General features: G+C 41.8%; 2 protein-coding genes across 3 annotated transcripts in view; both read left to right on the top strand.

The window, feature by feature from the left end:
• The window catches only part of camsap1b (calmodulin regulated spectrin-associated protein 1b), a 29,671-nt gene extending 11,104 nt beyond the window's left edge, over positions 1-18,567 (top strand). The window contains exons 4-18 of one of the 2 annotated variants that reach the window (XM_046034586.1): positions 1,934-2,095; positions 3,430-3,510; positions 6,074-6,215; positions 6,491-6,630; positions 6,871-6,967; positions 7,601-7,724; positions 8,258-8,343; positions 8,449-8,533; positions 11,055-13,359; positions 13,766-13,902; positions 13,986-14,200; positions 14,912-15,014; positions 15,158-15,270; positions 15,528-15,646; positions 16,234-18,567. In XM_046034586.1, the coding sequence (XP_045890542.1) occupies positions 1,934-2,095; positions 3,430-3,510; positions 6,074-6,215; positions 6,491-6,630; positions 6,871-6,967; positions 7,601-7,724; positions 8,258-8,343; positions 8,449-8,533; positions 11,055-13,359; positions 13,766-13,902; positions 13,986-14,200; positions 14,912-15,014; positions 15,158-15,270; positions 15,528-15,646; positions 16,234-16,530 (4,206 nt within the window). In that variant the 3' untranslated portion in view covers positions 16,531-18,567. Of the gene's footprint in view, positions 1-1,933; positions 2,096-3,429; positions 3,511-6,073; positions 6,216-6,490; positions 6,631-6,870; positions 6,968-7,600; positions 7,758-8,257; positions 8,344-8,448; positions 8,534-11,054; positions 13,360-13,765; positions 13,903-13,985; positions 14,201-14,911; positions 15,015-15,157; positions 15,271-15,527; positions 15,647-16,233 lie in introns of both variants that reach the window. The other variant, XM_046034585.1, reaches the window with a different exon arrangement.
• A 134-nt stretch (positions 18,568-18,701) lies between these two features.
• Positions 18,702-22,294, top strand: part of LOC123960078 — an 8,352-nt gene continuing 4,759 nt past the window's right edge. Inside the window, exons 1-2 of the mRNA XM_046034589.1 lie at positions 18,702-19,086; positions 19,177-19,272. Of these exons, the coding sequence (XP_045890545.1) occupies positions 18,918-19,086; positions 19,177-19,272 (265 nt within the window). The 5' untranslated portion in view covers positions 18,702-18,917. The remainder of the gene's footprint in view (positions 19,087-19,176; positions 19,273-22,294) is intronic.

Here is a 22,294-nt window from a genome sequence, read left to right as displayed (position 1 = left end):
TATGTATGTATGTATATATATGTATGTATATATATATATATATATATATATATATGTAGTGAGAGCAGTGAAAGACCATTTAAGTAGTATAAAACTTGGATCTTCATCTCTTCTTTTAGTTTTGTACTCACCACCAAATTGCTGAGATCTGGGAACTTGCTGACATTGCAAAGAAGCACAAAATGAAACAAGCAGTCAGACGATCATATAGGTGATAAAGAACCTCCTAGGTTATATAAACTCATTGTGAAGAAAGCAAAGGTTAACTTTGCAGTTGTTACTTAAACTATACGTTGTAAACGTCAGACTACAGACATACCTCGTGGTTCATCTTTGACCCACCATATAAGTTGCTGTATTGGATACACACACATAGTTTTCCTGTCCAATGAAGTATTATGTAATGAGTGTTTGACAAAACTTTGGGCTTGTTCCGACCCTTTTGATCATCTGAATGATCGTGTTTGTTGCGCTTTTGTCAAGCAATGCCACCATGTTTCCAGATCAGTACAGTGTATCATGAGAGGGGCAGCTGTGGCTCGAGAGCACACTAATCGGAAGATCGGTGATTCAATCCCCGGCTCAGAGTCAGAGTTTTAATAAACCTAAATTATTCTGTAAATGTTTAAAAGGAACATGCATTTATCTAAAACTTGTCTCAACAGTCTTACCTACTTTCTTGATCTAATTTTTTTTACAGTCTAGGTTTGTCTGGGAGTAGATTTTCATTGTTATTGTCCATGTCGTGCTGTGGTGAAAGTTCAGAATATCTGTCATCCATTATGTTAACGAGCCTAATCTCTGTGCACTTCCATCACCAATTGGATTAGCCTAGCAGCATGTTACACAAAGCACTGACTGAAACAATGGCATGTATTTATTTGTTGTGTGTGTTCTGCATTGTTGGCTGTGGTGTTATGGACAAGGAATAAACCCTAGTAACAGACTTTTACATTGAATGAGATTTAGAAAAATGGGTTGACTACCAAAATTGGGTTTTGCCAGAAAATGAATTAGTTTTTTGCTGTTGGTAATTCCCTCCCTGGCTACCAAGAAGCAATATTTTTACTGGTAGGCACCAGGTGTTGGGCCACTTGGAGCAGGGATACCCCTGCTGGGCCTCTTGTTTTTATTAGGATATAGAGAGTGGGTTTAAGGGTGGACACCCATCGTGCTGAATGAGAGGTTTTACCTTTGTTTAAACCATGGCAGGTTATTTAAAGCTACTCGTTTGTTTAGGAACCGCAGGATTGTCCCACTTGATCTGCTCTGAATTAGACGGTACCCTTACCCGTTAATCTCATCCATTTAGCCACACCCGAGAGTGGCTGTTACGTCCCAGAATCCACTGGTCACTAACCATGACCTTCAAATGATGGCCCACTACCTGCAAAAGTAATGACTGGGATATGCTCGAAACAGACTAGTTCTTAGGACGTGCTGTCCTAACAGGTCTGAAGGATGTTCAACAAACACACAAAGGGGAACCCAGCCTACCAATTTAACACATAAAATTCTGTTTACAGGTCTTGGGGAGTACTGCTACACATGTGAATAACTGTTGTATGAAGCCTTTTGTGGCTCCAGAGTGAGCTGTGCAAAATCTGATAAATTGCCTCAAGTGATGTCTCTAGTTGGTGGTAATTTCTCACTTTTCACAGGGTAGATTCATCAGGAATTGTAAATTTAAAACACACCAATTTCACGTTAACTATTTTAGTATAGTCCTCATTACTTGTCATAAAGTAAGCACGTACATTAGATCATTTTCTACATTAATAAGCTCCATAGCATTTGATGTTGTTTGGATGAATGTGCATTAGATTGCAGTCTCAGCTCATTTGCCCCCAGCTTTGATCTTAATTGCTTTGGAAACTTGGAAAAAATCCAATGAAATTGAATTGTCCTCTGTTACTCTTTCTCTCTCACCCAGAGTGCTCACATACCCATGATCGATGCCCTGATGATGGCTTACACAGTGGAGATGATCAGCATCGAGAAAGTGGTGGCCTCTGTCAAGCGCTTCTCTACCTTCAGTGCCTCCAAGGAGCTTCCCTTTGACTTGGAGGACGCTATGGTCTTCTGGATCAACAAGGTTAGAACTCACAGACACAAACACACACATGGTAGCACTTGGGCTGGGCGGTATATCGGTAAAAGAGGTATACCGATATAATTTCAAAAGAGATATGAAATTAGACAATACTGTTTATACCGATATAGTTGAAATTTTGAGTTTATTAATGTTTCTGTAAAGTCCTGCCAGCCTTTGCTCCTCTCTCTCCCTTACTGCGCAGCCCCTCCCCTCCCTCTGCGTCTGCACGCAGCCGTCTACTCTCAAAGTCTGTAACAAGACGGAGGGAGACGCAGTGCTGGTCGACACTGAGACCTGGCTTGTAAAAAGAAAAGCAAACGGTTCAGTCAGTGTTTCCCACACATACGCTTTACTTTTGCGGTCCACCCAGGTTAGGCGACACATTGTAGCATTTATCAGCTACGTCGTCAACACGCCTCCTCAACATGCAGCTGTGAGTGTGAAGAGAACTGAAGGAGGCGAATTCAATAAGTGAGTGATACTTAAGATGGAGAATGAAGTATAATTAAAATGGTGAAATAAGAAACAAGCTAATTCACTAAAAATAGTAAAAACATGCCCGCTAAAACCGCCCCCCCCCAGCCCGTTTAGTAGAAAATACAGATATATATTTTATACCGGAATTCTGCCTAACAGTACCGGGATATGACTTTTTGGCCATATCACCCAGCCCTAAGTAGCACAACTTTGTTGTTTGAACAGTGTTCCATATCCGGTCCAAACATTTTATCCCCTAAATGTCTTTTGGATTATGATCCAAGACTGCCACTCAGCACCATGTGGGAGGACTAATCTGTTTCACATTGATAGCATAGGTGACTTGTTTTCTTGAGGCCTATATGTCTCTGGTACTCGGAGATGGTCCAACAGATAAGGAGTGTGGATCTGGTGTACACACAAGAGGCTCAGGCTCATGTGTTGCACTCATTTTACAATGGATTGAAGGCCTGAGGCTGCGAAAGCCATGACTCAGTGTATCCATTAATCATCATAATGTCCCACAGCATCACTGTCAGAAAGGAAAAGGAAAGTGTCAGTTTGTGATGGATTGTATTTATTCCCAAATTTGGAAATGTTTCCTGGTTAATCTCTGTATCCTCCGGGACAGATACACACACCAAAGAAGAAGAGGGGAAAAAAAAAAAATGTTGAAACAAGTAAGCCAATATTCCAAATTTAAGGTAGCGGAGAAGTCTGATTACTGACCTGTTGCATATGCGTATTTACAGTTACAAGGTTACTACAGATCGTGTAAACGCTTTTTGAATTATCTGCATAATCTGGTTTCTTCAGTACATGTAAATATACTGAATATGTCGTTATTCCTCCTGCAGGTGAACATGAAGATGAGGGAGATTACAGAGAGGGAGCACAAAGTCAAGCACCACCCCCTGGAGTCCCCGAGCCACCAAAAGGTAAAACCATTCACAGTGTCTTCCATTTGCTTCTTTTACAGAAGAGAACAAGATCCAACCACCTAAAATGCCAGAATGGCCAACTAGTTTCTTCCGATAGCTCGATATTTCTGTAGTGTTCCTCCCTAATTACATATTGGAGTTTGTCTGACCCTGCTCTCTTTTTCTCTGTTTAAACCGGAAGCAGATCCAATCCTTTGTCTGTGACCTCTGACCTGTTAATCTTTCTGCTCCTGTTCCTCATCTGCCCCTCCCTCCCCCTCTCTTATCCCTGCAAACTGGATAGTCTCCCTCCAAATGGTATTGGAAGCTAGTCCCTGTAAGTTGGATGCCAGCCCCCCCTCCCCATAACCCCATTTTCTTCCTCCTCTCCCCCCTTGCACGCATAGTTCTGTGTTGATGTGCGCGCACACTTCACCATGGCTCATTCAGGCTCATTCTCTGCTGCTTGTAGCCGGTGTGTCAGCAAGGGGGAGAAAGCTTGACATTTTTTTGTGTCTCTTTTCTCTTGTGCCAAATGTGCCACACAGGTGTAAAGTTTTTCTGACCTTTTTGAAGTGTTAAAGCTATTCTTTTAGCTATGCAATGTGTGCTATCTCATTTCAAGCTCACATAGGCCATGTGGATTTGCTGTGCGTGTGTGTAACAACAATAAAAGCAAATCCATGCCAGCACCTCTCCTTTGCTTTGCAGTTCCATCCTTGGCCACCTCCTCTCACTGATCTGCTTTGTCATTCCCCCTCCGGTCTCTCTCTTCTGCTCTCGCACACTGTTTTCTCTGTGCCCACGGTCTCCTCTGACAGTATCTCTGGTCTCTGTGTTACGTCAGCCTGATGTCATGCACGAGCTGGCCCACTGCATGCATGAGCCAGAGGACCTCTCCGATGTGGTACAGTGTTCCCTCTTAGTTAGGAGAAGACTCCCTTATGTAGAATTCATTTTGTAGTGGAGATTCTTCTGTTTGGTTAGTAGATCCACCTGTGACTGGTGACAAAAGCTACCTCAGTACAGTTGTAAAGTATTATTTGAAATAGCCTTCCGACACTGTAGATGCAGTTGTAAGTTGTTTAGATAAATGTCTTTTTAGCTGCTTAGCTGTTTTGTGCTGTGTGTGATCTTTTTTGAAATCCGTCTCACCAGACCTGTGTTAGGGTTTCGCATGTTTGATCAGTTTGTGTTTAAAATAGTTAAGTTAGTTAATTAAAGGGTTTAATTATTACCGACAAATATATTGTTGTTGATTTGTGTTTGGACTCTTTAGCCCGACCAATACTGCATTTTTGGGCGTATATTAATATTTGAAAAAAATCACGATAGTTATGAGTTAAATATAGTAGAAATAGAAATATAACAAACAGACAATCTAGGTAAGGATTCCTTAGATTTATCTTTTTTAGACAGACAGATACATAGTGACCGTGACATTTTACGGTTGAAAAATCAACTTGTCAGTCCTCCCTCTCTCTGTTTTTTCTAAATGACCTCAAACCTGGTTTGATGTTTCTGAATCTGTTTTTTTTGTTACTTATTAACTCGTTCTTCATTTCTAAATAACTAAAATTATTTTTCTGTTACTGGTACCAGAGAGAATGTCAGATGGTCATTACATCTATCAATATCTGTAAGTCATGCAGAAGCATTTGGAGTTAGGAGCAGCAATACCAGTCAGTACAATTTGCTTTGGCATCCTCTGTGGTCTATATTTATGTTGCTCCAAATTGTATGTAGGTCTGTAATTGATGTCCATTTTTAGTTTCTGTAATGGGTGTAAATGCCTATGTATGTTTAGCAGAGTCTGTTGCCTTTAATAAAAGTTAATTTGTGCTTGTTCAATTTGATCAACTAACTGTGGAACCTGAATTAAATATAGAAAAAGCTCATCCTTACAGGTATATAGAGTATATATGCAAAATTAATGCACCTGAGGGGTGAGTGAGTTTCTGTATTGACCACAAACTCATTTCCCAGAAGTGGGCCAGTGGTTACCTTAGTTTCCGTCCTAGTCAGCTGGCTCTCGTTTCCTGGTTTACTTGGGCTCCACTGATAGCTGCCTTCCCATTAAGGCCTGAGGAAGGCTGACCATCCACTCTGTGTTGTTCATATCACTGCTGTAACACCTCCACCTCCATCTCCCTTAACCAGGTCTTCAGAGTTCTCCCTAAACTGCATGATCACGACGCCACACGGTTTTGTCGGTTAGCGTAATTCTCTCTACACTAAACCTGCTGATGACCAGTTGAAGAGGAGAATTGGCTTATTTGGGGAAAAAAAACAAGTACCTTTTGTTTTGAAACTTCTGGGGAGAACTTTGATCTGATGCTTAAATTGATAGCCTAGACAAGAGCATTAACTGGGGCCGAAACATCCGTGAGCAATATGCCTTGACTAGTTCAGATGTGAATCTCACAACAAACAAGATTTCTTGTTGTGACACTAGTCAGTGCATTTTAGGATGTGTAGGGTTTTGTTTCAGTTGTTTGTAGTACCATGGTGATGTGTGTTGTTGCTGTGGCTTTTCTTCTGATAAAACCCTCATCTTCTCCCCTTGGTGGTTCGTTGGTAGGTACGGTATCGTCGGGAGCACTCTTCAGGCCGACAGCTGCCCTTCTTCCCACTGCTGGAAGACCTGATGAGGGATGTTTGTGACGGAGCTGCACTGCTCACCGTGGTCCACTGCTACTGCCCAGACCTCATGAAGCTGGAAGGTATGCTGTGCTTGCACACATGCACTTTCACACTTTCACACACTCACATGTCCACGTTTTATAGCTGCATCTCACTAATTATCAGTTTCCCTCAAAGAATTTTTTGTAAAGAGCATCAAGCTTTCTTTGCTAACACATTGAATTTAATATCCATGTGTGATACTATTTTTGGCACTTGCACATGACTTACTGTCCCAGTCCAGTCAGCGTGACATTTATAGCCATTAGGTCTTTGAGTCGTATCCTGAACTGACCTGCTCTGTCTATCTGATCAGATATTTGCCTGAAGGAAGTACCATCCATTGCTGATAGCCTGTACAACATTCAGCTACTCAGAGAGTTTGCCAACGAGTATCTGAATAAAAGTTTCTATCTGACGACGGAGGACATGCTCTACTCGCCTCTCGTGCTCAAGGTACCAAAACTGACATTTGCAATAAAGTTTACACTCAACTTTGTAGTCCAAGAAGCCTGCCATGCTATTAGGCAGCAACATACACTGCTGCTCTCACTATTTTATCTGCACACCCTACAGATTTAAAAATCCCACTTGTACTAGGTTAGGGTAGCGATTCTTGGCAATTTTATAGGCTTTATGATGATCAAGAGTCTCTATTCAAGTCTTTTTAACATTTTTCTTGTGTTCTCTATGTAGCACAATGTGATGGTGTTTATTGCTGAACTCTTCTGGTGGTTCGAGACCGTCAAGCCAGAGTTTGTCCAGCCTAGAGATCTCCAGGAGTTCAAAGACGGTAAGCATTGATTACTACATGTGATTGCAGACACACCTGCACTTGATTAAGGACCAGAGTGTCCTGTTGTCTTTTTCTACCCACTTTGGTTTGCAGCTATGATAGTCTGAGTTTATGTTTAGATTGAACACTTTTCACATAAGCAGTGCAACAGATGACAAGTATAACTGCTTTTGTTTGTGTTGAAGTTGCACCTTACTGTACTTATGTCTTCTAATTAAGTATGCATTAAAAGTAGAATGAGTAGGATTTTCCTAAAAAACAAAACAAAACTATTGATAGACTTGTACAAAAATCTCATTCATCACTTGTGACCCACTAGAAGTGTGTGGCAGTCATTTATTGAGCTGGGGCCAACTTTTAATTGTGTGTGTTTATAAAAAGCAACTGACAAATGTTACTCATTCTGCCTTTTGAGAAACATATATTATATATTTCCATATTTTTGTCTTTTTTAATTTATTCATAAACAAGATTTTTGGTCAAAATGTCGTGTTTACATCAATGAAAGTTGCATTTAAAATGTTTTCTATGCATTATGTTTTGTTATGGTTGAGCTTTTCTAATGACAGCCAGCAATCAGTCACTCCGTGTAGCCTGTTAACATCACCTCTTTCTTCCTCCTCTCCTCAGCTCGAGCCATAGCTCAGCCCAAGAGTGCCCGCCCGTCAGTGCCTATCTCTAACGCCACCAAGCGCAGCTTCCTGGCCAGCCCTGGTGTGGCCGATAACCAGAGCAGCCCAGAAGTCTGTAACAGGTACTTCCTGCACCCTGAAGACACAGATCCCCTGTAAGTCTTCTCTCACTTTCCTTCTCATTCCACCTCATCATGATCCTGTCCCCTAACCAGTTACAGTAGCCCTACAAGGATGGGTAGATATGCAGTGGTGTATGAGCTTATTCTCCTTTTCCCTCCACCTCCTAATCCTCTGTCTCCTCCCTTACTAAATGTAATAATGATTTGCACAAAATTAAGCTGATTGTTGGATTGTCTTTTTCTGTGTGTGCACTGTTGGCGTGAATTTTAGATTAGCCATCTTAAACTGTCACTTGTTTTTTTTCATGCTACTTGCTTGTCTATTGTCTGGTAAAATATTTGCTTTTTCTCTGTTGAACGATAACTAAATGCATTTGGTTGGGAAGAAAATGGTTTGTGTTGTGTTTGGCCTAATGTGTGTACTTGGGTAATCCAGTGAAATCTTGTTCTCCAAACTGCTCTACTAATAGTTTTTGAATGACAGTTATGATTTTACATATTTGCAAAAAATAAAAAATGTTTTTGTCCTTTAGTAAAGGGGGTCCAACCTTCAGTCCTTCGCACCCACTCCTGCCCCTCCGACAGAGGCAACAAAAGCAGCAAGGAGAAGATGGTGCAAGTAAGAAAAACAGTCTTTATAACCTAGAATCCCAACAAAAGATACAAGGTTGTGTTCAGCAGCTGTTTTTATATACCCATTCATTGCTTGTGTGTGTCTGGTTAGGTCTCAGAAACCGCTCCAACTCCCTGACTCAGATGGATGGACAACCCCGAGGCTCTGTTGTTGCATGGCCCGACAAGAGGCAGAGGTACCTAAAGACCGTAAAAATACACTTTGCAAATTAGCTCTAATCTAAAACAAATGCTATACTGCTGTGAAGGATCAGAGGACTTTTTAAATCTGCTGATAAAGCTGATAATTACATATTGGACAATGGATGTGGGGTCACGTCAAAATTTTTATATCCGAGTGTCTGAGGGGTCTTAAAGTATTAAAAGGTAATAAATCCATTTTGCCAAAAATTAAGGTAATTAAAAAGCCGTAAATTAAATTTTGTAGATTTTTTTTTTTTTTTTTTTTCAATGTGAAAATCCTGTTTGTCCACAGAGTTTGTATGCTAAAAGTGCAGGTGAATGTAGGCTATTTATTATATTTCATAGCCAAAGGTACCAGATAGGTGGGGCGTAGCGATTGTGGGATTCTGCTGTGTAGGCTCATGGCTCTACCATGCGAGTATTTGACTCGTATACGCCCCTAAAAATTGGTACGTGCGAACCGAAACAATTATTTACAAGCACAGACTTCGAGTAAAGACTACATGCTACCATAGTCTTCCACCACCCCACAACCCCAACTGCTAATTGTTCAAAACATAGTCGGACTGGCGATCTGGATTTCTCCCATTAGGCTGGTAGCGCTGTGGCTGCTTGAGCAGCCCGTTATACAAAAACAATAAAGATGTGTTGTCGGCAGCTGAAGATAGAAAACATTATGATAAGCAGCCTTTGGGTTTGGATAGCACTGTGAAAAGCTGATCAGGGCCCAGCTCTGTGACTCTGAGCGTCTTCTCTCAAAAGGCCTTATTTTTATTGACTTAACTGAATTTTCTGTCTTTGTTGCCTACATAACCAACTTTATCCATCACTCAATTTATTCTCTTGAGCTTTTTTCCCTTCTGGCCTATTTGAATTCTGTTGTATTGACACAGTGGTCCATAAAAGTTAACACAAACTAAGACTGTTTAGTGGTGCTGTCTCAAAATTAACGTATAGCAAATGTGAGTTAAAGGTGCGTGTAGTTTGTAGTGGCATCTAGCTGTAAGGTTTCAGATTGCAACTAACAGAATAACCTTGATGTTTATGCCTGAAAATGAATTACAGTTATGTCCGCTAGCTAGCAACTGGTAGCCGTTAGCAGGCACACTAACATTATCTGATTTGAACAAACTATAACACAAAATCACACCGTGTTTCACATGATTGATATTAATGTTGCGCACACAAAGGTCATAGCCTTCATAAGCCAATGGATACACGCGGGAAAGCCGACCAGATGTTCACATAGAACATCTTTACAGTAGGCTTATATAGGCTGTTAAAGGCAACTGAAGAAGTTGGTGAATTCCTCAGTGTTTAGGTGACAGTACAATCTTTTTAAAAACTCTTTGGGGTGGTGATGGTGCAATGGATAAGACACACGCCTTTGGTGTGGGAGACCCGGGTTCAATTTTCTCTGTGACCCATCCAACAATGTGTCCCTGAGCAAGACACTTAACCCATTGTTGCTCCATAGGTGTGTGACCTCTCACATGTATAGCAATTGTGAGTTGCTTTGGATAAAAGTGTCTAAATGAATAAATGTACGATGTATGTACAATGCAACTTTTAAAGGTTTGTGGCTGACTTTACTGTTTACAGCTTAAAGTGGTGCAGCAGTCTTGAAAAGGTCTAAAAAGGTATTGAATTTTACTTCAGGATTCCTGTGTATATACCCTGTTATATGGGGAAAGATTCTGGCTATGCATAAATGTTTGTAGAGCTGGAACAATTAAATTATGTGTAGATCAAAAGCAAATTGATTGGTAACTATTTTGACAATTGATTAATCGTTAAACATTTCCAGCGAAAATGCTCAACATTTGATATTCAATCAATATATACGATATGTTCAAATGTGGGAATTTGCTGCTTTTCTTGATCTTACATTATAGAAAATTAAATAATTTGGTCCAACAAAACAAGAAATTTAATGTCACCATTATGACCTCTGAAATGCCTGTCACAAAGTTTTACTGTTTTCTGATGTCTTTGCAGATTAAGCAGATTAATCAATAATGACAATTGTTATTTCAGCCCTAAAATACGTAAAATACTAATAATACATTTACTTTTATGAGAAGTCGTCTGCACAGTGAATTTTGCAAGCTTTCAAAAGTTTCACAGAACAGGCTATACATACAAAACAATGTTGTAATTACAATGTAAGTGGAGCTATTTTTAGTTTGTATATGTTGCTTGTTAATACTTCCTGTTCAACCTTCTTTTTCTTTCGTATGCTGGTTTTGTCCTGCACCTGTGTCCAACTGGGTCTGGATGTGCACACTATCCACCTTGATGCTTTGTTTTTATGATGCATATTCTGACCAGATAGCATATGCAGGAAATGTGTTTTACTTCTGCCATGAGCTAGTAACCCTGTCAGAGTGGTAATTTGGCTTAATAATACAATTAGAAGTCGAATGAAAAGTATGTTGGTGGAAGTATACAAATTCCATATATTCTAAGCTGTGTATCATACTGACTGTATTTTCCCATGCTCTACTTCTGCAGACCACTGTCCACACTGGGTCCCTACATGTTTCATTCAGCCACAGACAGTGATGCAGATGTTGCTTCTGGCGACAGTGTGAGTCTGGCTCGTTCCATAAGCAAGGACAGCCTGGCGTCAAACGTTGTCAACGTGACACCCAAACACCAGACTTCTGTCCTCCAGCCTTCACAGGCTGCGATGCGCAGAGTCAACGGCCATGGTCTCCTGGGCAATGTCAACATTAAGGATGAGGAAGAAACTATGGTGGCAGTTGCCAGGACTGATGGTCCCGTCATCCCCAAACGGGTTGACGGGACGCAAGCAGCTGCCACGGTGGGACCCAAACCTTCCACTGAGTCCAAACCTGCACCAGATAGCTTTTACCTAGAACCACTGATGCCTGCCGTGCTCAAAACGGCTAAAGAGAAGTCTGTATGCCTAAACAAGGAGGAGGAGAGCGGTGAGGGGCCGCACTCTTTGGGAAGGGGCTCTCTACGCCAAGGAGATGGATCTACATCGGCCGTTCGTAGAAAAGCTCCCTGCAGCCTGAACCAAACATTTTCTTCACCGTGTGAGGAGGCACACTTGTCCGAGGAGCCTTCAGAAGGTCAGGCAGGTTTCAGGCCCATTGTTACCAGCAGTGTGGACCCCTCATCCAGAGAGCCTGCTGGGGGTTTCTACCTGCATACAGATTCTGAGGAACCAAAGTCTGGCCAGGCCCTGGACACTGAGCTGGAAGACATGGATGAGGAAGAGATAGAGGATCTGGATGAAGCTGTTACCATTAAAAACCCCAGCTGGCCCAGGAACACCTTTAACGATGAAGAAGAAGAATCAGCCAAACTCCAAGAGGACATGAATGTGAAAGAGCACGAGGACAAAGACATAAACGGTGGCAGTGGCCACTCCAGCCCCTGTCTCAGCGCTCACTCCCAGGCCAGCAGCATGGCCAGTGGCAGTGTGCGCATGACCTCCTTTGCTGAGCGCAAAGCCCAGCAACAGCGCTTTGGCAGCAACCACGACCTACGCTCCAGTGCCTCCAGCTCCCAAAGGACCACTCCAGATGGATCGGAGAGCAGTGGGCCCCTGCCTTCCTCCTGGAGGCTTAAAAGAGACCAGAGCCCCTCTTCACCATTGGGAGGATGCTCTCGTACAGGGGATGGTAGTGGTGGTGGTGCTAATGTACTGGCTTCTGAACTTGTCCAGCTCCGTATGCAGTTGGAGGAGAAGCGACGTGCCATTGAGCACCAGAAGAAGAAGATGGAAGTGCTGTCTGCGAGGCAGAGGCAGAAGCTGGGAAAGGCAGCCTTTCTCCACATCGTAAAGAAAGGTGGAGGCAAGAGTGACACATTACCAAACCCACTTAAAGCTGACATCTGTAAAGATGAGCTCAGTGGGGAGAAAGAACCATCAAGTAAAGATGATATGTGTGTTGAAGCCTTGAGGGGGGGCAAAGATGGGCAGGGAACCGCCCCACCAGGTGCCTTAGAAGCAGAGAAGAAAGGGACCAGTGGAAGCTTCTATCTAGAAGAAGAGTTGGACCTGAATGAGTGCAGCCGCTCCATCGAGCTGTTGAACGACGCCATCGGCAGCATCCAGCAACAGATGATGCAGCTGTCACTGCAGCAGGAGATGTTGATGAAACAGAATGTACAGTCCCCCTCTAGTGCTACACCTCCTCCTCTCACCAGCGACAAAAACGGTGACTCTAAGTCGGGGGCAAGTTTCCACTTTGTGGAGCACCACTCCGGCACTAGCACTGCCCCCACCAGGAAACCCCCCAAGCTGAGCTCCGGTCGGGGCTCCAAGTCAAAACCATCAGAGCTAAAGATAGCCAAGGAACAGAGCCGGCAGGCATCAAGGACCATCACCCCCACCCAGAGTGGGTCAGAGACATTGTCACACCCAAGGCAGTTCGCTGGGGGCAGGTCCCCCAGGGCCGACTTCCCCGACAGCCCCAAAAACCCCACAGCAGGAGAGACAATCGACAGGCCGGGCTCTGGCCACATTCGGAGCGCCAACTTCCGCCTTCACGACGAGGCAAACATGCGTCTGCCGACTAGAGTGGACCTGACGGCACTGGGTGCCCCAGAAGTGTCCTTTGACGAGTGCCTGTCCAGCACCATGAGAGAGTCTGAGCTTAATTCTTCAGACGGTTCAGGGAAAGAAAATATCCCATCAGAGGAGATGCAGCGCAACAAAACCCATCTAATTGAGGTTGATCTGTCAGTGCTGAAAGCTCCTGAGGAAGAGGATACTGCTGTGGACAGAACGACAGAAGGAGATGATGGGGAGCAGAAGTCAGTCATGGGCTTCTTCTTCAAGGTAATGCCTTTTGGATATATTGATTTTAGGTTTTTATAAATTGCAGTGGTCCATTGTCTAATAATTACCTGATGATATGCTAGTTAGCAGGGGGGGCTCTAATAATTATTTTTTCGATATTGAGGCATGTTTAACATGATGATTTTGTTTGATTAATCTAGGTAATAATTTAGTACATGAAGATCTGAGATAGTGGCACTTCCCATTTCAATTCACCTGGGCCTATGTAATAAAAAGGACATTTTTGTCTTTCGGGCAAAAATAAAAATTATTGAAGCCTTTTGAAAACTTGTCACTCATTGTTTTGTGATGATCGACCTATTTATTTCGGCACTATATTAAAGATTGATTACATACTTTATTGTACAAATGATGTTCCATTATTCTTTTTTTCCCCATGATCTAGGATGAGCAGAAGGCAGAGGACGAGCTTGCTAAGAAGAGAGCAGCGTTCTTGCTGAAGCAGCAGAAGAAAGCTGAGGAGGCTCGACTCCGTAAACAACAACTAGAGGCAGAATCTGAGCTCAAACGAGACGAAGCCAGGTATCTTATTTGACCAACATTAGCATCAGATTCAGATGTTATTCTTCAAAATGATAAAATTTCAGGTGTTTGGTTTGTTTTAGGCGGAAGGCTGAGGAGGACCGCTTGCGTAAAGAGGAGGAGAAAACACGGCGGGAGCTGATAAAGCAGGAATATCTGCGCAGGAAGCAGCAGGAGATGTTAGAGGAGCAAGGCCTAGTCAAGCCCAAAACCCCCAAACCGAAACAGAAACATAGACCCAAGACTGTCTTCAGAGAGGAATCCTCCAGTGATAATTTCTCCAAGGGCTCTTCCACACGTAAGATTGTTACATCATTAGTTTGACATTTGTTATGTCTCAGGCTGGTGCGCTTCACTTGTTTTTTCCCAACTGAGCTGTGGGGCACATTGCCTGACTGCCAGTTGTTTTCTATTTTAGTGCAATAATTACATGTCCTACAGTTATTAATACTATGTGTACTACTTAATACTAATAATGACTGGGATTCATTGCTGACACCAATGTCTTTGTCACTCAAACTGATTATTAACGGAGGATGAACATTTGAGTTTTACTGAAGGTTGTTGTGGATGTTAGTCGGGGGTTTCCCCACAGTGTTTTATAGTGAAGGTGGGTGACCAATAACATCAGAAGGATTCATACAAGAAAATTGAGAATTATATGAAATAAAACTAACTTGTGGAGAAAGAAGACTATTTCACGAAGGATATGTCATATATTTAAGTGTAACTTTCTTTCAGGCTCAGGATTCATTCAAATGACACGCCATCTCAACTGAACAATGTACCTGTTCTTCATTATTGCTGTCATCATTTTAGATTATTAAAATAATTAACATTTAAGCTTTCCATAACTTTTAAGTTGCATTATTTACCAAACTATGGTGAATCTGACATGCAATACATTCTATTATATTACTGTGTTTTATAGGCATCTAAAATTGAAGTTTTGATCTTCACGACCTGTGAATAAAGTCTTAAAAATAATGGTCCTCCCTGTTTCACATAGCTGACAACCTGAGCAATGCCCAGTCAGGCTCCAGTCTGTCCCTGGCCTCTGCTGCGACTAATGAGGCCGACAGCGTCAACTCTGGAGGGGCTGGCTCCCAGCGGTAAGTTGCTCTCAAGTGTTATTTTTCTTTTTTACTTATGAGCCTATGCTTAAGAATATTATGTGTATTGTTTGTTTAAGATTTGCGGTATTTATAGCAATCCTTTTTGTTCAACATGTATCTCCTTTTATTATGTCTTTCAGCTGTGACTCTGTGGAGTCTTTTCCAGGCAGTCGTAACACCAGTCGAACTGCAGAAAGAGACTGGGACAATGGCTCCACAGCATCTTCTATCACTTCTATGGCTGAATATACCGGTAAGTGCACAGGTTCAATCTTTTTTCAGATATCCACTGATCAGTGACAGAAAGACAAATATGTCAGGCCTGCTGTCGGCATGACACAATAAACACAATAAATGGCCATGGATAGTATTTACCTGCCGAAGTGACTGCCGCAAGACATAGATATGTTAGCTGCAGTTAATTTATAGTCATCTGACAGACGGATCATTTTCTCTCTTGTTATGGGTTGTATAATTCTTATGTGGTCTAACTGGCTTTTCTCCTTTTAGGTCCCAAACTATTCAAGGAGCCAAGCGCCAAGTCAAATAAGCCAATCATCCACAACGCAATCTCCCACTGCTGCCTGGCTGGCAAAGTCAACGAGCCTCAGAAGAACCAGATCCTAGAGGTTGGTTCTCTGCCAGAAATGCACCTCTTTAATATCCGCTGTATGCAATTTACTGAGCAGTTTGATTTACACGTCTGTGTAAAGTCACTGTTGTCAGACTGAGATATTCTGTCTGTGGATTTTTATGAAATTTGCTTCTGCTAGTATCATTTCACGTCACCTCAGTTAAAAAGCAGCAACACTCAGACACTGAGCTGATCAGTAGGTCTGACTGTCTCACAATCTTATAACATGAAATTCTGGGAAACCGCTATCTTGGCCACATGGCAGATTCCTTTCTCTGGTCCGATATTATTTGTTTTATTTTTATTTTTTTTTATTTTTTTTACAGAGGTGGAAGAATTATTTCTTTCAGAACAGCAAAACCTGTAACATACTATTTGTAGCGCACAAACAAATATTGACTTATATTGAAAACTAGACAAAAAACACAATTCACAACACAAGAACAGGTACTCACTCTTCTTTTTTATCTATTCAATATAAAAATGTAAAGTCTCTTTCAGGCCAAAAGGGTTATATTAGGTTATATTAATGCCATATTATTACAAGTTTTCTCTTTTTTTTTTAACCTCCTTCCCAACTAGGAGTTGGACAAGTGTGAATCCAACCATCTGATGATCTTGTTTCGTGACGGGGGCTGCCAGTTCCGGGCGCTCTACTCGTACTTCCCCGACACCGAAGAGATACAAAAGCTGACGGGCACAGGACCCAAGAGCATCAGCAAGAAGATGATTGACAAGCTGTACAAGTACAGCTCAGACCGAAAGCAGTTCACCGTCATCCCTGCCAAGACTGTGTCAGTCAGTGTGGACGCCCTGACTATCCACAACCACCTGTGGCAGGCCAAAAGAGGTGCTGTGCCAAAGAAAAGCGGGAAATAGCAGGCCGGATTTTAAACCCTCTTTTATCCAAATCATCTTATCCCCATCTTGCTTGTTTCCTGAATAGACTGCATCGACACAGCCAAGCTCACCGCCATGCTCCGTGTGGAAACCTGCTCGGGAGAGGCTGCATTTAGCGATATGTGGTCACCTGCAGGTGGACCAAGGCAGAAACAAGGGAAGGGGGGGGGGTGTGTGTGTGTGTGTGTGTGTGTGTGTGTGTGTACGTCACAGGTGGTCTGAGGGACTGGTGCTTGCAACAAAAAGATGAATGCCGGCTAAATTTGTGTCTTCTTCCTATGATCTCAGTGCAATCTGTTCAGGTTTCATTTGGTTCGGCTCCGTTTTTCTATGACAACCACGACTCGAGCATGTGGCATTTTGTTTCTCTGTCTCTCTCATATGTGGTTTATGTCCATTTTTTACATGAAGTATTTATTTGTTCAGCACTGTCATGGTGGAGAGCTCAGCTGCAGCACTAAAATCCTTCCTTCTCTCCAGAAATGCCTTTCCTTTGGATGAATTCGGACTAAAGGAGAGGACATTGAGGGAATTTCTGTCGCTCTTTTCAGATAATCCGGTGCAAGGGACCTTTGTACAACTCTTTTAGGGACTGTCGGACTGCTCTGCTGTCCCAACAAAACCAACAATCTCTTCCTGCGTGGACTGTCAAATCTGTTGAATCAGGTTGGCATTGCCGAGTTTGCCTCACAAGGGATCTCCAAAAACCTGCTGCTCTGAACTGTCTTCTTTTTGTCACGGGGGAGCTCCTCAAGTCTCCTTCAGACATCCGTTGGCCTTTTCACGCATCGTGGTACTATCGTCTATTTATCCAACCGCTTTTTAAACGCTGATCGTGTAGCACTGGATATGTGTATATCAAAAAATAAATAAAAAGTTGACTGTCATTTTAAATACTTTAATTTGTCGAAACATCCTCTTTCTTGAGGGTGTCAGAAGAATGATGGGTTTTGGTACAGAAATGATGCTTTTTTTGTTTTAGCGATTTTTTTTTTTAAATTTATTTTTAATTACTAAAGCAATGTGTTTTAGAGTTTGAGCTGATGTTATGTGTTTTCATCATAACAAGAATTCTCTGATGTTTAGAGCTTAGTTGTGTTTTCTCTCTCCACTGGGCACTCTTGAATTGTCCTGTATAAAGGTGCACTCATGGACACTTGTCGACGGCTTCTTTCATGCAATGTTACTCCCTCTCCTCCCCACCCTGAGTGTTTTTTTTCGACCTGTCCCGTCTTTAACCACGAGCGGCGTGAACACTCTTGTTGTGTAGAGTGTTTCCGTGCTGCTCTGTAACCGGTTTTGAATGACAGTATTTGATATATTCACAAAGGGGTTTCTGTGTGTGTGTGTGTGTGTGTGTGTGTGTGGGTGTGGGTGTGTGGGTGGGGGACTGTGGTTCAGTTATGTACCAACATTAAAGAACATTCCTCCAAGGTGTTGACAAACACTGCCACGTCATCTCTCTCTTCTCTCTGTTGCTCTCTGTTTTCAAAAATCATCAAAAGTGCTTTTTTAGAAACCGTTTGTTGGCCTCGAGAACAACCAGAAGTGTTGCACGAGCACTTTACTTTCTGTTTGTTGGGGAATTTTACCATTTTGTTTATTTTTTCTGACAGGGCATAACAACTAAGAACAAATTAGTAACACTGCTGTTGTTCGAGAAAATTGTGTACACTAAACTAAACACTAAGATTTAATACTGACATGTAAAGATGATGGGCCTCCTCTGACATGATACTACTGCTGTCTCCAAAAACGACAAAATACTTGATTTCTCATTTGCTGCATTTTGATTTGTTTGGGGGGGGGAGGTGGCAAATCTTTAATTGTAAGTGAGTGTTTTTATGTTAACTAAAAGATTGTATTGACATTTGGTCACAATTTTTGTTACACTAGTGTACTTTTCATTCTTGTTGATTTTATCTTTGATCCCATGCCATCTATTTATTTTAGAAATGGAAGCACTGAAGCGGAATAAAATTTTCAAGTGAATAAAAATCACATTTTTCATTTTTATTCTTTTTTTCATGGCTTTTATTTGTCCATTTGTGAGACTCACTGTTTATTTTCCTTTGCTTGTTTTAGACACCACGCTGATTTTAATTCTTACACAACAGCTCACCAATGTCACAAAAGTACTTTATTTTGGTATTTTCACACTTGCATAGCTGCATTATTTTGCCACTGGACTGTTTTACTTATAAAATTAATGTCACAGGTGTCGTATGAATCTCCCAAAGCAAAATTTTGTCATCCAACATGTCGCACTCTGTTTCTAATCTAAGTAGTCAAAACATCTTCAGGCGTCCCCGTTGCTAACTGCCTCACACTTTACCACCCAACTGGAACAGCGCTTGAATGCCTTAATGCCAGCACTCATAACCATGGCAAACTCTGATCTGCTATGGCAACCATGTTTCTTTTTCACACCTGCTCGTTCAGGTGATCACAAGACCTTCGAACTTGGTAAACTGCAGGTTGAGTCCCAAGTTGTAGACCTGCATCCAGCGTCAATCAGATTGGTCACCATGAAGTGTAAGTGCAGTTATTCCATGCTCAAGCAGTTTGTAGGGAATGATGAAATTTTGGATTCAAAGCTAATCTGATTCTCCTGTATCTCCACAGCTGTTGCTGGTATTGCTTTGTTGCTGGTGAACTTGCGTTTTAGCCACTGTTGTTACGGAGAGGGGACGATTTTATTCTGCCTGAATATACCATCAGGTGAGGACTGAAAATGTTTAATCATTCACTATAAGAAGACATATATTAGCATTTAATGAAATGTCAGAAAATGATGTCTCTGAATAAGTGCCATCTTTTGATATAAGTTTCTTCCTTACCACAGCTTTATAAAAATGTAAATTCAATCTCCCAAATTAATTTTAAATGTTTTTATGTTATCCAGAATTGACTCTACCATCAGAATCCGCTTTATTGCCAATTTTTTATGTAACCTTTATTTTGTCAGGAAAGTCCTGCTGAGACACACTCTCTTTTACAAGGGAGTCCTGAATATATGAAACCATAAGTTGAAATGCAATACACTACGTAATGCAAAATTAAAATACAGTATGATGCGAATCAACACAATTTGTAAAAAATATTTACATAGGCAAACTTATAAATATACAGTCCCCTCCAAAAGTATTGGAACGGTAAGGCAAAATCCTTTTGTTTTTGTTGTTCACTGAAGACATTTGGGTTTAAGATCAAAAGATGAAAATGAGACAAGAGTTCAGAATTTCAGCTTTTATTTCCTGGTATTCACATCTAGATGTGTTAAACTCAGGACATACCACCCTTTTTTATTAGACCACAGCATTCTTACGTGAGCAACAGTATTGGAAAAAATCTTAAAGTAAATAACATTTAATATTTGGTGGCACAACTCTTGCTTGCAATCACTGCCTCAAGCCTGCGACCCATCGACATCACCAAACTGTTGCATTCTTCATTTGTGATGCTATTCCAGGCTTTTACCGCAGCTTCTTTCAGTTCTTGTTTGTTTCGTGGTGTTTCTCCCTTCAGTCTCCTCTTAAGGAGGTGAAATGCATGCTCTATTGGGTTAAGGTCAGGTGACTGACTTGGCCAGTCTAAAACCTTTTTCCCCTGATGAAGTCCTTTGTTTTGTTGGCAGTCCTGCTGCATGATAAACTTCCTCCCCATTAGTTTCAGTGAGTTTCTCCATAAATTGGCAGACAAAATGTTTCTTTATTAATTGATTAAATATTAAATTAGCAAGGTATTAAACATGTTTAGGAAAATGGTAATACACAATGTGCTAAAAATATACAAAATCAGAATAAAGCTTACATCTTGATTTACAGTATGTACTGTAAAGAGGGGATGAGAGTCAGTGTCAGTTGGGGTTGCGGGCCTTACTGATGAGAAATGAAAGCTGTGCTGTGCGGTCACACAACTTTGTCAGGGTGATGAAACACAAAACCTTTTATGACAGAACAGCTCTTTCATGTTGACCTGCATGGATTGAATGTTATGCATTTTTGATCACATTCAGCCCTCTTGAATGTGGTCAGAAAAAGTTGTCTGTTGATGTTGCATTGCACAACACCACAACTAGATGGCAGCACAAGCAGCGCTTTGAAATAGCTTAAATTGCTACAAAATATAAGTTTAATTTAGGCTACGTTCAGACTGCAGGCCAATGTGACCCAAATCCGCCCCCCCATATTTCTCTCAGATATGATCTTTTTATGACAGTGTGAACAGGCCAAGTCACATGGAATCTGATCTTTTCCAGTTCAGAATTGGGCCACTTCTATATGGGGTCCAAATCCGATACAGATCGGATCTTTTTAAATGTGACCTCAGTCTGGACACTGATGAGACTTTGACGTCACTCTAGAGAAGCTATTTTGCTGCAGACGGAGCCGCGCTGAACGAAAAAGCTCCACAAAAGCCTTTATCAAACATGTGGCTCTCTTCCTTCTCTACCTCGCTATCATCTGCTCACAAATTCCTTTTCTTATACCTAAAATTCACCGGACTGGGGCTCTCTTCTGAGTTACGTGCATGCTACTTGTCCGAGCGGACACAGTGGAGAGAGGGAGGGAGTGAGTTGTGGGGCAGATGCGTTGTCCAGCGCCAGAAACCGTAAAGAAAAGAACAGAAAGTTGTGAACACTTGTCATAATTCGGGAAAAATGTGACCCGTGAGAGGACAATGAAAAACGGGAGTTAACCTCTGTTGCTCCTTGTTTACGTCTGTAGCCTGCAACAGCGTGCTGCGCGTGACCTCGTGTTATTCTTCTGCGCATGCGGCGTCACTTTCAGACTCATATGGGCCACATTTAAACTATAATGTGAACTGTCAAACAAAAAAAAATCGGATCTGCAGTCTGAACGTTGCCTTATAATGTACAGTTTCAAAACCTGAGTCTTTGAGTTTTCCTTTAATATAGGCATCTGCAGGCTTTTTTTTCTGAGTGTGAGAAAAAAAAAGGGGTCTGCAAACATCAGAGCAATCCTTGGAATGTCCCATTGCAACCAAAAACAAAACCAAAAAAACCTTAGCACTTGGTCAGAAAGCATACAATGAATGCAGTTATTTTTTTGTTAAAACTGCTTGTGCCAGCCGCCCCCCTCGCGGCCTTGCAGAATTTCTAGCTCCATACACAACAACACCTAAATGTAATCATAATATTGTGCTCTTAGCTTTCAGGCCTGGTTACTCATCTCTGGTGATGATTCTAAAGGACGTTGGAGAGATAAACTCCACTGTGTTACGCAGTGAAAACCTCACTTCTGTGACCAGGCTCAGGTTTGAGAGCGCTGGTGTCACAGGGATCGCCGAAGGGGCGTTCAGTTCTTTCCAGAACCTTACAGATCTCAGTTTAAAACAGAACTTACTCACAGAGATTAAGCCAAAGTGGTTTGGTCGGCCTGATATCCTCCGTGGGCTCACCCTCACAGAAAACCAAATTGAAGTCCTGAATGAGTCCACGTTTAACGGGCTCGTTAGCTTAACAACGCTCAGTCTGAATAATAACAGGATCAGAACAATTGAGCCAAATAGTTTTAGCTCCCAGCCCATCTTGGCTGAGTTGGACTTGTCTGAGAACAGGATGACCCGGGTCTCACCTCAGGTCTTCAGGGCCCTCAGGTCCACCAGGATCAGACTAGATGGGAACCCCTGGGACTGTTCCTGTGGAGCTGAAGACTTTGTGGATTTCCTGAAAGGTTTGTGAAATAGGACACAAATAACAATAGGTCTTATGGGTTTT

This window comes from Micropterus dolomieu, linkage group LG21 (genome assembly GCF_021292245.1).
Source record: "Micropterus dolomieu isolate WLL.071019.BEF.003 ecotype Adirondacks linkage group LG21, ASM2129224v1, whole genome shotgun sequence".
Taxonomy (NCBI): domain Eukaryota; kingdom Metazoa; phylum Chordata; class Actinopteri; order Centrarchiformes; family Centrarchidae; genus Micropterus; species Micropterus dolomieu.
The sequence above is the reverse complement of the archived record's forward strand: the minus strand, read 5'-3'. Positions and strand labels throughout refer to the sequence as shown.